Here is a 12307-nt window from a genome sequence, read left to right on the forward strand (position 1 = left end):
TCAACAAGGGAGAAGTACCATTATGGAACACCCAACTGAACAGGCACATACAGGTTAAAAGTCTGAACCAGGCAGGGAGCGGGTGGCTCACACCCATAATCCCAGCACTTTGGGAGGCTGAGGCAGGATGATTATATGAGGTCAGGAGTTCAAGACCAGCCTGAGCAAAAGCAAGACCCAGTCTCTGAATAAAATAGAAAAATTAAGTAGGCACTGTGGTCCAGCAGGCAGAGGTGAGAGGATCACATGAGCCCAGGGGCTTGAGGTTGCAGTCAGCTATGATGAAACCACTGCACTCTAGCCCAGGTACCAGAGCAAGACCCTCTCTCACAAAAAAAAAAAAAGAAAGAAAGGAAAGAAATGGGAAGTGGAAGTAGTTCACTGTTCATTGATTTGTAATGCGTCTTCCCAATAGATTCCAATATTAATTTCAGTCAGTCATTTTCTCTGTGCCAAGTTTTTAAAAAAGCCAATCTCAGGATTTTGGAGACAACCATGAGGTAGCACTTTGAAAATATAGAACCCACTGATTAAGTTCTGGTAGAGTTAAATAACATACACACAATACTAACAATGAAAAAAGTGCTAAGTGTGGACAAAGAGTTCAGATAAGATGCCAACATGTTAGTAACAATCCAAAGGACAGGCACCATACAATTCAGTACAATGTATAGAGCTCATCTTATTTATGATCTAACCTAAAGTTTCAATATTGGCATTACTGGCATTTTGGGTGGGTAACTGTTTTGGGGGTGGGGATGTCCTGTGCATTAGATACCTAGCAGCATTCAGACCCTCTCCCCAACAGAAGTTAGTAGCACTCCCAAGTTTTAACAACCAAAAATGTCTCTAGATGTTGCCAAAAGTTCTGTGGGCTTGGGGATTGGGTAAAATCACCCTGGTTGAGAAACAATGATCTAGTCCTTTACTTAACAGTATTCCATTCCATTGCCCTCTTCCAAAGAAAAAACAACAACAAAAAACAACACAAAATCTTTTGGCTTCGCGAAGCTTTACAATCAGCCAGGGCGTGGGGGCTCACGTCTATAATCCCAACACTCTGGGAGGTACAAGGAAGGTAGATCACTTGAGCTCAGGAATTCAACCTAAGCAAAAGCGAAACCCATCTCTAAAAACAGCTGCGTGTTGTGGCAGGCTCCTGTAGTCCCCGCTACTTGGGAGGCTGAGGCAAGAGGATCACTTGAGCCCAAGAATTTGAGGTTGCTATGAACTATGATGCCACAGTACTCTACCAAGGGAGACTAAATAAGACTGTCTCCAAAAAAAAAAAGAAAGAAAGAAAAAGAAGCCTACAATCCAAGAGCAAAAAGCCCCCCAAATTAAGGAACTTTTAAATGTTATTGCAATATCCTATATATAAGACAGGTTTCAATGTTACAGATTTTTGGGAGTTTTGCCCACCAGAGATCTATCTCTCTTACCTCCTAACTTACAAATGTTAATGTCTATTTATTAAAATGCACAAATTCCTCAAAACCAAAGATTCACACTGTGGTCTTAAGTCAGCTATTATGTAAGTTAAGGCCTACTGTGTTTCATTTCATTTCATTAGGGGTCACACCACTTGAGTTCAACTCTTTCTCTACCACTTACTAGTTCTGTGCATGTTACTAACTTCCTTATGCCTCAGTTCCCTCAACTTTAAAACTGAAATACTGTTAATCTAACTTATAGGAACAAAGCCGAGTGTATAAAGTGCTTGCTTTAAAACTGGCCAGGTAGAGTGGCTCCCACTGTAATCCTAGCACTCTGAGAGGTCAACGCTGGAGAATCCCTTGAGCTCAGGAGTTCAAGACCAGCTTGAGCAAGAGAGATCCATCTCTACTAAAAATAGAAAAAACTAGCCAGTATTGTGGTGGCTGTAGTCCCAGCTACTCGGAAGGCTGAGGTAGGAAGATCACTTGAACACAGGGGTTTGAGGTTGCTGTGAGATAGGCTGATGACACCACAGCACTTCTAGCCTGGGCAAGAGTGAAACTCTGTCTCAAAAAATAAACAAAAATAAAGTGCTTAAAATAGTGCTTAGCGTCCCATAAATATTGCCCAATAAATGTCAATTATTAGCTACCTACAAGCCTAGAAAGGCAGAAACCACCATCACCAATTTACAGATGAAGAAACAGAGGCTGATTAAAAAACTTGCTGCCATTTGTGAAACTGTAACGTTTCAAACTCATTCCAGGCCAGGCATGGTGGCTCACAACTGTAATCCTAGCACTCTGGGAGGCTGAGGCAGCTCGATTCCTTGAGCTCATGAGTTTGAGACCAACCTGGACAAAAAGCAAGACCCCATCTCTACTAAAAACAGAAAAACTTAGGCAAGAGGATTGCTTGCGTCCAGGAGTTGGAGGGTTGGAGGTTGCTGTGAGTTACGATGTCATAGCACTCTATCCAGGGTGACAGCTTGAGACTCTGTCTCAAAAAAAAAAAAAACAACAAACAAAACCTCATTCCAGAGCTCTGGAATCAGGGCCCATACTTTTTCCTTTATGGTAATAAAATCACATTAAGATTCATTAACTCTCAAGAGTAACATTATCAGTCTTACTCAAAAATAATGACCAGTGTAAGAGATACATTTTCATGATGAGATTTAATGTAGAATACAACTAAATTCAAGCATATTACGGAATTAATCTATACAGTTTTTACACAATGACAAATTTTCATAAATTGTCTATATACTATGTTAAGTGATTCTTCTTTTAAAAAATCTTAACAGACTTTTTTTGAGACAGAGTTTCACTATGTTGCCCTTGGTAGAGTGCAGCGGTGTCACAGCTCACAGCAACCTCAAACTCTTGGGCTTAAGCGATTCTTCTGCCTCAGTTTCCCAAGTAGCTGGGACTACAGGTGCCTGCCACAACGCCCAGCTATTTTTTGTGTAGCTGTCATTGTTGTTTGGCAGGCCCGGGCCAGGTTCTAACCCACCAGACTCGGTGTATGTGGCTGGCACCCTAGCTGCTGAGCTACAGGCACCATGCCATAACGCAGACTTAAGTTTCTGAAATTATTTGTTATACTGAAGCAGTCTGCTAAAATTATTCTATTAAAATTAGTCTACAGGAGAGGATAATACGGTGGTTGAGGCAGAAGTTATCCTGTATAGACTAAATGTCTGTTTTTATTCCACGGTTATCAACTCTGTAAATGACAGATTTTGTCCCCAAGTCCTAGAAGCTGCTTTGTTTTGTCCAAGTTCTTAATGGCTCCTAAACATCTTACACATGCTATTTAATCACTGCCCAGTTTTTCACATAAACTTTGCTCTTCTCAATACTCAGGGAGATCATTGATCACTCCTACATCCCACTTGTTCCTGATGTCATTTCACTAAAGTCCCTAGTTTTTCAACATTTCACATATTGTTGACCTGTTCTTCAACCTGAACTTTAAAAACTATTCATATTAGATGTGGAACAAACTCAGAGCAAAGGTACAGTAGGTAGTACCTATATAACTTCACAGCCTCAAGTTATCAGAATTGGAAGAGACCTACAAAGTTTAGTGCAACTTTGTTTTTACAGTGAAACTGAAGGACGGCGCCTGTGGCTCAAGGAGTAGGGCGCCGGCCCCATTTGCCAAGGGTGAAGGGTTCAAGCCCAGCTCTGGCCAAAAAAAGAAAAAAAAACAAAACTGCTACGGTGAAACTGAGACACAGAGCTAACTTGGTGATGTAGTCTCTAATTTCTCTCAGATTTCCATTACGAGTTTGGTCTTGGCCATTATGGCCCACAAACACTTTGCTTATAAGAGTGCTCATTTGGGTTTTAACTTTTTTTCTACTTCCATAGCTCAAAAACCTCTCAATACAGTGACATCTAAAAGATTGTCTACTGTGCTCCTTTTGCATATAAATGGTTCTAATAATTCCACTGTAACCTCTTCTATTGAAAGGGAAAGAAGACACCCAGAACCTCTCCTATTCTGCATCATTTTCCTTCCTGTTATTTTTACTAGTTTCACCTACTTTTTCTATACCAAATTCTCCTTGTTCACAGAAGAAAAAACCCCATTCAAAAATGTTAGGTTTCCCTCTTTTTTCCCCTCAGTATTTTGATAGACTTCGAATTAAGTTACTAATTTATCATTTATCAGATTCTTCTTCACCATTCTACGACCTCCCTGTCTGTTCACATTACAGACTGATTAGTCACAGCAACGAAACCATGACCCTGCTACATCGACACCATCCAACAATCTTCAGTATCTCCCCACTGCCAATCAAATGAGAAAAACCCCTCACTCACCTTCTCTTATAAATTCCTAACTTCCTTTCCAAGCTTCTCTCCTGCAATGGCTCTCACACACTCTGCCTCAATCTCACTGACAGCTCTTCACTGAACAAGCTCTATCCTGTACACTGCCTCGAATACTGAGTACTCACCATTCTCCTCCCTCAACGCTCACCCTCAAAGCCACTATCTTTGTAAAAACCTTTCTGGAGAGTTCCATTTCCTTCAAACTATGTAGCATTTTGCTCATAACCATTTTACAGAAATCGTATTATTTATGTTTGTATATTTCTCACATGTACTGTATTATAAAATTACGGGAGGATAAAATCTGTGGTTCTCAGCTTTCTACTTCCCCATAGTGCTAACAGACAGTGCCTTGCACACAGCAAGCTCTCAAATAAGTTGCCAACCTTAAGATGTATTTTCCCAGTTCATTTTTTATAGGTTGGACACCAAGCCACAACCAGTCTCTCAAAGTATTTTACTAATAACATATTTTATTTATTCCTTGGTGTCTCAGATTAATTAAGCTAAAGTCTTCTATTTCTTCTTGGTGTGTATATATATATATATATAAATTAAAAAAAGACTGTCTTAATTTCAGGAGTTTTCTCCTATTGAAATCATCTGCATGAAAGTTTTCCTCTAATACATCTGGTCTCTATCTCAAGCCACATATTAACTAAGCAAAACTCTCTGAAATCATCTGCATGAAAGTTTTACTCTAATGTATCTGGTCTCTATCTCAAGCCACATATTAACTAAGCAAAACTCTCTTCCACTCTCTCTGCCATCCTAAAAAACAAAATTTATAAGAGATACAAAATAAAACAAATACTCCCTTTGGCTTAGAGTTAACCTGCTAGAGAAAAGGAAAAATCTTGTGGTAATTCTGAATTGCTGCCTAAGCTAACTAACAAACCAATAAAAGAAATAACTGAACAGAAAAACAATAAAATATGCTGTGAGAACCAAAAGAAATAAACACATAGAAAGAAAACCTTGTTAACATATGGAATTCTTATAGTAGATAACATTGTTGATAGCCATTACTACATGTTATTAAGTCTACCATCACTTTCAAGTTGACAAATTTTTTGAATACAAGCAATTAGGTCCAAAAGGCTTCTATTGAGTGCGTTGTCCTCTATGCTAAGCAGGAACTGGAAGGTAAGAATACACCGATGAATTATAAAGTCTCGCCTTCATAAAGTAAATCATCTGAATAAAAGTTTTCTCCACTATAGTACACACTCTCTGCCCTTCACCAGCTATCTCCATGAGCCATGATTTTCTTCACATCTGGTCCCTATATTAGAAAAACAGGTTAAGTCAAAGAAGTTTACAAGAGGGGGAAAACATATTTCCTGCCCCATCATTCTGATGCGATCAAAGCAGAAGGCTAGGAAGGAAAGAGGAATTTTTCTCTCTATTCTCTTTTGAAAAATCACCAATCTAGCATGCTTGTCTTTCAAAGTCCACCTAAAATACAAAGTGGAACAAATACATCAAAAAATCAGCATGCCTCTTGTAAAAGTGGCACTTAAACTATCAGGTATTTCCTATTTTATTTGTAGAAACAACTCTTAGCAGCACTAAAATATTCAAAAACACTCTAGGACATAATGCTGGTATTTAAATTTTTAAAACTTATCTTACTAATCAAAAGATCCATGCAATGACAAAGCTAAAAATGTTCTCTCTCACTAATAAGGGTGAATCACAGCAGCCACCTACCTACCCCACCCAACAGTCGACCTTGCTAAGTAAGACTGGACAGTTCAAAACCTGGAAAGCTTTCCTTGTCTACTCCACACCAGAAATGCATTCGCTTCAACACAGTGCTTAAGCTGTAGGTATGAGATAGCAAGAACATGTTATTAAGTATTGAAATTTACCAGGACATTTTGTTCTTTAGATATAGCCAGGCCCTTTTCACGTTTACCAAACTCCCCCTCCTCTCCCTTTTTAACAAGGAAAGCTCAACAGATCCACTTACTTGAAAAATGGGGCAGTTCGGATTTTCTAAGTAAATTTTATTACCAGCGTTGGGAAGAAAACCTATCACGGAGCCTCTACCGAAAAAGGTGCCTGCGCCTCTTTCCTGGGCTCACAGATCTTAGTAAGCAGTCTCCCAGTTCCAGAAGCTTAAAAATGATTTTGTTTTGTACAAACCTACTTGGACACTTCAAAGTTACATTGAGTGCCAGCAACCTAGCATCTGGGAAAAAAAGATTCACTCGCCCCTGTGAAAGCGGCTTCTTGAGTCTCAAGAACTTAAGTAACATTAAAGGAAGACAGGGCTCATCTTGTCAAACCCTCCGCATCGGCAGAAAATTGGGCAAGCCCTGGCTCATATACCTTCCATGCCCACGAAATTCCCAGTCAAAGGCATCAGACAAAAGCTCTCCACTCCGGCCACCCCTTCTCCCCCTACCAAGGTCAGGGCAGACTCACCAAGACCGTGGTGCAGATGGATCTCAGCTCAGACTCCACTTTCTCCCGATAGTCCTTAATCAGCTGCAACTTCTTGTCGGAGGTGTCGGTTTTCTGCTCGATGCTGGAGATGACCCTCCAGGCGGACCTGCGGCCCCCGACCACGTTCTTGTAGGCCACCGAGAGCAGGTTGCGCTCCTCGTTGGAGAGCTCGGCGCCCTGCTCGGTCACCGCCTTCATGCAGGTGGCCATGTCGTCGTAGCGCTCGGCCTGCTCGGCCAGCTTGGCCTTCTGGATCAGCTCCGTCTTCTCCATGGCGTGCGGGCGGCGCGGGGCCGGGGCCGGGGCCGAGGACAAGGAGAGCGAGGCGAGCGCCGACCCGGATCGGAATCCTCCTCCTCTAGAGCTGCCGAGGGGCGGAGCGGCGGAGGCGAGAACAAAAAGGAGGGAGGGGAGCGCCGTCAGACAATGCGGCCCGCCGCCCGCTTTTGTCTCCCGCACACGCGGCCCGGTTGAATTTCCCTCGCCCCCGCCCCGCCCCCGCCGGGCGCCCGGAGAGGCCGCGGGCCCTGCGACCGGAGGAGGCGGGGGCGGCGCGGAGGCCCCGCGCGCGGGGAAGCCCGAGTGAGGGCCGCTCCCGCTGCCCCCGCCCGGCTGGCCCAAGATGGAAGCGGCCGTTGGCCCAGCACCTTCCCGCCGGAGCCATCCCTGAGGACAGCGGCGTCGGCGGCCGGCCGCACTAAGGGCTGCGCCTCCGCCCAGTCCCTAAGCCCAGCGCGGCCCTACGGGGGCCGCAGGCCAACCCTGGCGCTCACCTTCACGTCTCCGCGGCCGCGACGCGAGTCCCACCACTTTGATCAGCTTTTGGCTTTAGCCAACGACCCTCCCGTCTCAGCCTACTCCGGAGCTGAAGAGCGGACCGTCGCCCAATGACGCGCCGAGCTCCGGCCAAGAGTCCCGCCCCCTCCCTACGTTAGCCAGTGAGAACTGAGCGCGCGGAAGGGGGCGAAAAAAGCGGGGTGGGAAAGGAAGCGGAGGCTAGGAGGGTGGGTCGGCTTGGGAAAGTTCGGTTGGCCGGCAGGCTGCGGCTACGGCCACGGGGTTTCCTCCAATTAGATCCAGGGTAAAAGGACGTCACTGTTGCCATGGCAATGCTGTTACCAACTCCGCTCATTCTCCCTGCCACCCCTGCACTTCTGGGTGCGGCACGAGACCAAGAGGCGCGCTCGACCTCCGTGGCGGTGGCCGAGTCTTCTACTGCAGCAGCCGCTGCAGATGGTGCATAACATCTTGCTGGCTCCTACAGCTGCGGCTCTGGTCCGCCTGCCTGAGGCTGGACTTTGGGGGGTGACAAAACCTGCTGTCTTATTGTACAAGCGCCTTTCTTTTCTCCACCTTCCTATTCGTGACAAAGGTTTGGAGCTCAAGACACTAAACCCAGACTTTAATGACGTTGCTATGAGGACTGCGAATTAGAAATAATCCCGTCTCCATTAAAGAAGAATTAGTTCCTAGAGAAAAGTGGCTTCAATATGGCTTTTACAGGATAAATTCAAGTTTTCAGATGGGCACCTAAAATCAAAATTTTCCTTGTAAAAAGGTAGATACCAGAAGATCCGGGCAAATCTCTCTGGCAGTGCCAGGTACAGGGATTTTATTTAGCGTGGGAAATAAAATTAAGCACAATTTGGAGGAAAACACCCATAACTACTCCCGCCCCCTAAGAAAACTGATAACACCTCCCTAAAAATCAATTTTTATTATTTCTTTACAGGCTATGCATCTAAATATGTAATTTTTCACGTCCTTGTCTTAGGTATACATGCTTTTTGTTTTCTGGTATTATTTTTGAGAGGACACTTGCAAAGCTAGAACTCTTTGAATGTTGATTTCTGATTTTCGTCTCATCAAGTGAGAAAGACTGTCCCAGATGCCTTGTATTCAAGATAATCCCTAACATTTTCCATTCTCTTCCAAACCACTCCCTTCTCTCCTGGCACTAACCCAGTCCCCCAAGTCCAAGTAAGGTGGCTGTCTGGGAAGGACAGATGAGAATTACCATCTGGGCTCACACTGCTGTAATCCCAATTCCAGCATATCTCAGGAAGAGCAGATCATGGAAAGGTAAAGAATGCCACAGGCAAGAAAGAATTTCATGTTCTAAGCGGAGACTGGAGCAGATCTGGAGAATTTCTAGAATGGAGGATCTGAGAGGGCAAAGAGATTGGGAGGAAAAGGTGTGGAATTCTAGAAAATCAGACTCTTTCTGGATACCCTCCCTGTCCTGGGTTGTAAAGGTTGCTTTGTTCTTTGACAGACAGGAGAAGCCTGGATTGGAAAGGGCCTGTGTCTTAATGCAAAAACGCCTTACTATGTCCCAGCATTCTCATGCTGTTATTTCTGGAACCCTTGAGGCCAGTTTGCAGACACACGAATGTTTATGGTGTTTATGGCTGTGTGGCCTGGGGTGGAGCTGGACACTGAGAAATCCCAATGGAAAGAATTTACATGTGGAAGGTCAGATAAAACGCTTTCTGTATGAATTTCAAGCTTACCAAAATTAGAGACAGCCCAGGCCAGGGGAGAAACCAGGGGAGGTGGAGAGAGGATGGAGACCCTGGAGAGGACACTGTCAGGGGATTAAACCTCTGTGGTACGGAGAGAGGGTCTACCCAGAAGGGGCAAACACACTAAATTCTTTGTCAGAAAGTCTGGACTGTGCTGCCATCTCCCCCTGTGACCTTGGCAGGTTTTTACTGCTTTCTGCCTCTAAAACTTCTGCTTTCATTCAACTAAATGTTTATTGACACCAACTGGTTGTGATCATTTGGAATCATTGGGGTGAAAACTGCTTTGAACCAAAGATATACAATGGAATTGTATTATGCGAGCGTCCAAAGGGACCCTCTGCATACCTAAAGAAGTCTGTGCCTGAAAGAACTCAGGTTGGAGAAAATAAGGCTCTGGAAACTTAAAGTCCCTGGACACAAAAAAAGCTATCATTTATTGGCGGCGCCTGTGGCTCAAGGAGTAGGGCGCCGGTCCCATATGCCGTACGTGGCGGGTTCAAACCCAGCCCCGGCCAAAAACCACAAGAAAAAAAAAAGAAAGAAAGAAAAAAGCTATCATTTATTGAATGATTACACGTGTCGAGCACTGTTTTTTGCAAAGATCAACTAATTCAACCTGCTTAATGCCAACCACAGGTAGGTACTATTATGATCATATGTCCATTTCACAGACAAGGAAATTGAGGCACAGGGAAGTTGAGTATTATGAACAGGGTTGCATAGCTGGTGAGCAGCAGAGCCTAGTTATGGACTCATGTAGTCTGAGTGCCAAAGCCCATCCTTTACCCACTGCTGAGGCTGCCCCAGCAAGTTGCCCCAGATCTCTGCTAGGTACTATAGGAATTCTAGGAAGGATCAGACTCATCTCAGTCCCTTAGGAGTTGCATCCTAAAAAATATGAAACCTATTAAGTATCATATCCAATATGGGAAGAAACTCTAGGGAACAGACAGCAAAGGCAGAACTAAGAAGTCATTACCTTATTTATTTAAAGTTCTTGAAAATTTTTTTCTAGATGGCCTGATATGAAGAAGCTGCTGAAGCAAGAGGGAGCACATGGAACTTGGAGCCAGAAGATCCTAAATCGCAGCCTTACCATTTATTTGTGATTTTACTTCAAATACCCTGATCCTCTCTGAACCGCAGTTTCCTATACATGTAACCTATAAAAATAATCCCAACCTCAAAGAGTTGTTGTGGGGATTAAATGAGCTAATGCATGGGAAGAACATATAGCAAGTGTTCAGTAAGTAGTAGGGGTTTTTCCCTTCTTTCCCTATGTTTGGGGGTGGAGCAGCAGACAAGGAGAGGGATGCCTGTCTTGCTGCAAGGAGCCTTCGAGCCTTATAAAATGTTAGTGAACACTTACCTCTTGAATCACTGTTGTAATTAGTGGGATTAATGGTCTGCAGAAGGGCTATATTCAATATACATTTCAGGATGAATGATTCCTCCTGGTTGAATTTACTCTCTTAAATTGTTGCAGTGGTTTGTTTGCCCAGAGCAATGGCTCATCAGAGAGAAAGTTCTTCCTCTGCTACCATATGGCAGCAATTTTACTGACAAACATTTGAGTGGGACTTTCCACCCAAATTTCCCATATAAGTATAATCATGCTTTTGTGCCGGGGACAGTTAAAGAGTTACCCCAACTCTGCTCCCTACCTGGAGGTGCTGATCACGCCCCATAGAGTCATGGGTGGGGAAATCATGAAAGCAAAGTTGGCAAAGTCTCTGCACAATTCTCTGGCTTTGAAACTTGATTCACTTCATTCATTGTGATGGCTGATTTTATGTGTCAACTTGGCTGGGTCATAGTGCCCAGATGTTTGGTTAAACATTATTCTGGGGGGTTCTGCGAGGGCATTTTTGAATGAGAATAATATTTAGATCAGTGGACTTTGAGTAAGCAGATTGCCCTTCCTAACCTGGGTGGGCCTTATCCAGTCAGCCAAAGAAGGCCTGAATAGAACAAAAAGATCGGCCTCCTTTGAGCAAGAGAAAATTCTCCCGCAGACTGCCTTCCATCTGCAACATCATTCTGCCTGATTCTGCAGTGGATAGCCTTGAGACTCCAAATGGAACGTGAGTCTTCGGCTTGCTGGCCTGCAGATTTTGGACTTGCCAGCCTCTGTAACTATGTGAGCCAATTCCTCCTCTCTTTCTCTCTCTGTCTTTCTCTTTCCCTGCCCTCCTTTCTATATAAACACACACACACATTCCACTGATTTCATTTCTTTGGAAAACCATAATATATTCAGTCAGTACAGAAATATTTAGTCAATACTGAAAGTATTCACTACTTTTTCTTTTCCTCTACAAATGACATGGATACCTTTTAATAGTTTTAAGTGTGTGTTTATGACATAAACATATGTCCCTTAGCAGATCATGAGCTTCTTGAGGTTAAGGATTTTCCTTTTTGATCCTGTATTCCTAGTGCCCTCCCAACAGCTTGGTAAAGTTAGGCGTTGTACTCTCTGCTGTGTGGCTGATTAATCAGATTCTTAGAGAGGTTAAATTACCATCCAATTGGTAGGCTTTAGAGTTAAGATTCAAAAACAGGTCTGTCTGATTTTAATCTTCTACTACAACAAACAAGACACTGTGCCTCTTGCAATGGAAGATAGAGGCTCCAATGTTTGCTGGCCTGGGAACAATGTTTAGTTATTCAAGGCTGGTAGGTAGCTAAGTATTTATCTATTGGTGAGTCAGTAGCTGACTTTATCTCAAATGGAAGGCCCTGTTTTTGTACTCACCACACTGCAGTGAGAGTGGTGCCTCCTGGTCTCTTGCCTGTTTCTTTTAATTGTTTACGTGTTTCTCTCCCCTCCTCTACCACCTCCACTGTCAGACTGTGACCTTCTAGCAGGCAAAGTTACATCTTATCTCCACATCCCTGGTCACTCCACCAGCCCACAGAAGGCCTCTAATGAATGTTTGTTCTGAAAGTGGCTCCAGTCCAGCAAGGAGACACATTTTCAGTTATATTGGCTGTTGGCTTAATGTGCTTACTCCATGCCCAACCACGTACAGAGTCCCT

General features: G+C 43.8%; 1 protein-coding gene and 1 long non-coding RNA gene across 2 annotated transcripts in view; one reads left to right on the forward strand and one right to left on the reverse strand.

Moving 5' to 3' along the window:
* YWHAQ (tyrosine 3-monooxygenase/tryptophan 5-monooxygenase activation protein theta) overlaps window positions 1-7622 on the reverse strand; it is a 47284-nt gene extending 39662 nt beyond the window's left edge. Inside the window, exons 1-2 of the mRNA XM_053587867.1 lie at window positions 7511-7622; window positions 6717-7101 (exon numbers count right to left, since the gene is read on the reverse strand). Coding sequence (XP_053443842.1) covers window positions 6717-7010 — 294 coding nt within the window. The 5' untranslated portion in view covers window positions 7011-7101; window positions 7511-7622. The remainder of the gene's footprint in view (window positions 1-6716; window positions 7102-7510) is intronic.
* LOC128583592 (uncharacterized) lies at window positions 7540-10627 on the forward strand. The gene is made up of 3 exons (XR_008379501.1): window positions 7540-7675; window positions 7812-7973; window positions 10281-10627. It is a non-coding gene; the product is annotated as an uncharacterized LOC128583592 (long non-coding RNA).
* The last annotated feature ends 1680 nt before the right edge of the window (window positions 10628-12307 follow it).

The sequence above is a fragment of the Nycticebus coucang genome, chromosome 4 (genome assembly GCF_027406575.1).
Source record: "Nycticebus coucang isolate mNycCou1 chromosome 4, mNycCou1.pri, whole genome shotgun sequence".
Taxonomy (NCBI): Eukaryota; Metazoa; Chordata; class Mammalia; order Primates; family Lorisidae; genus Nycticebus; species Nycticebus coucang.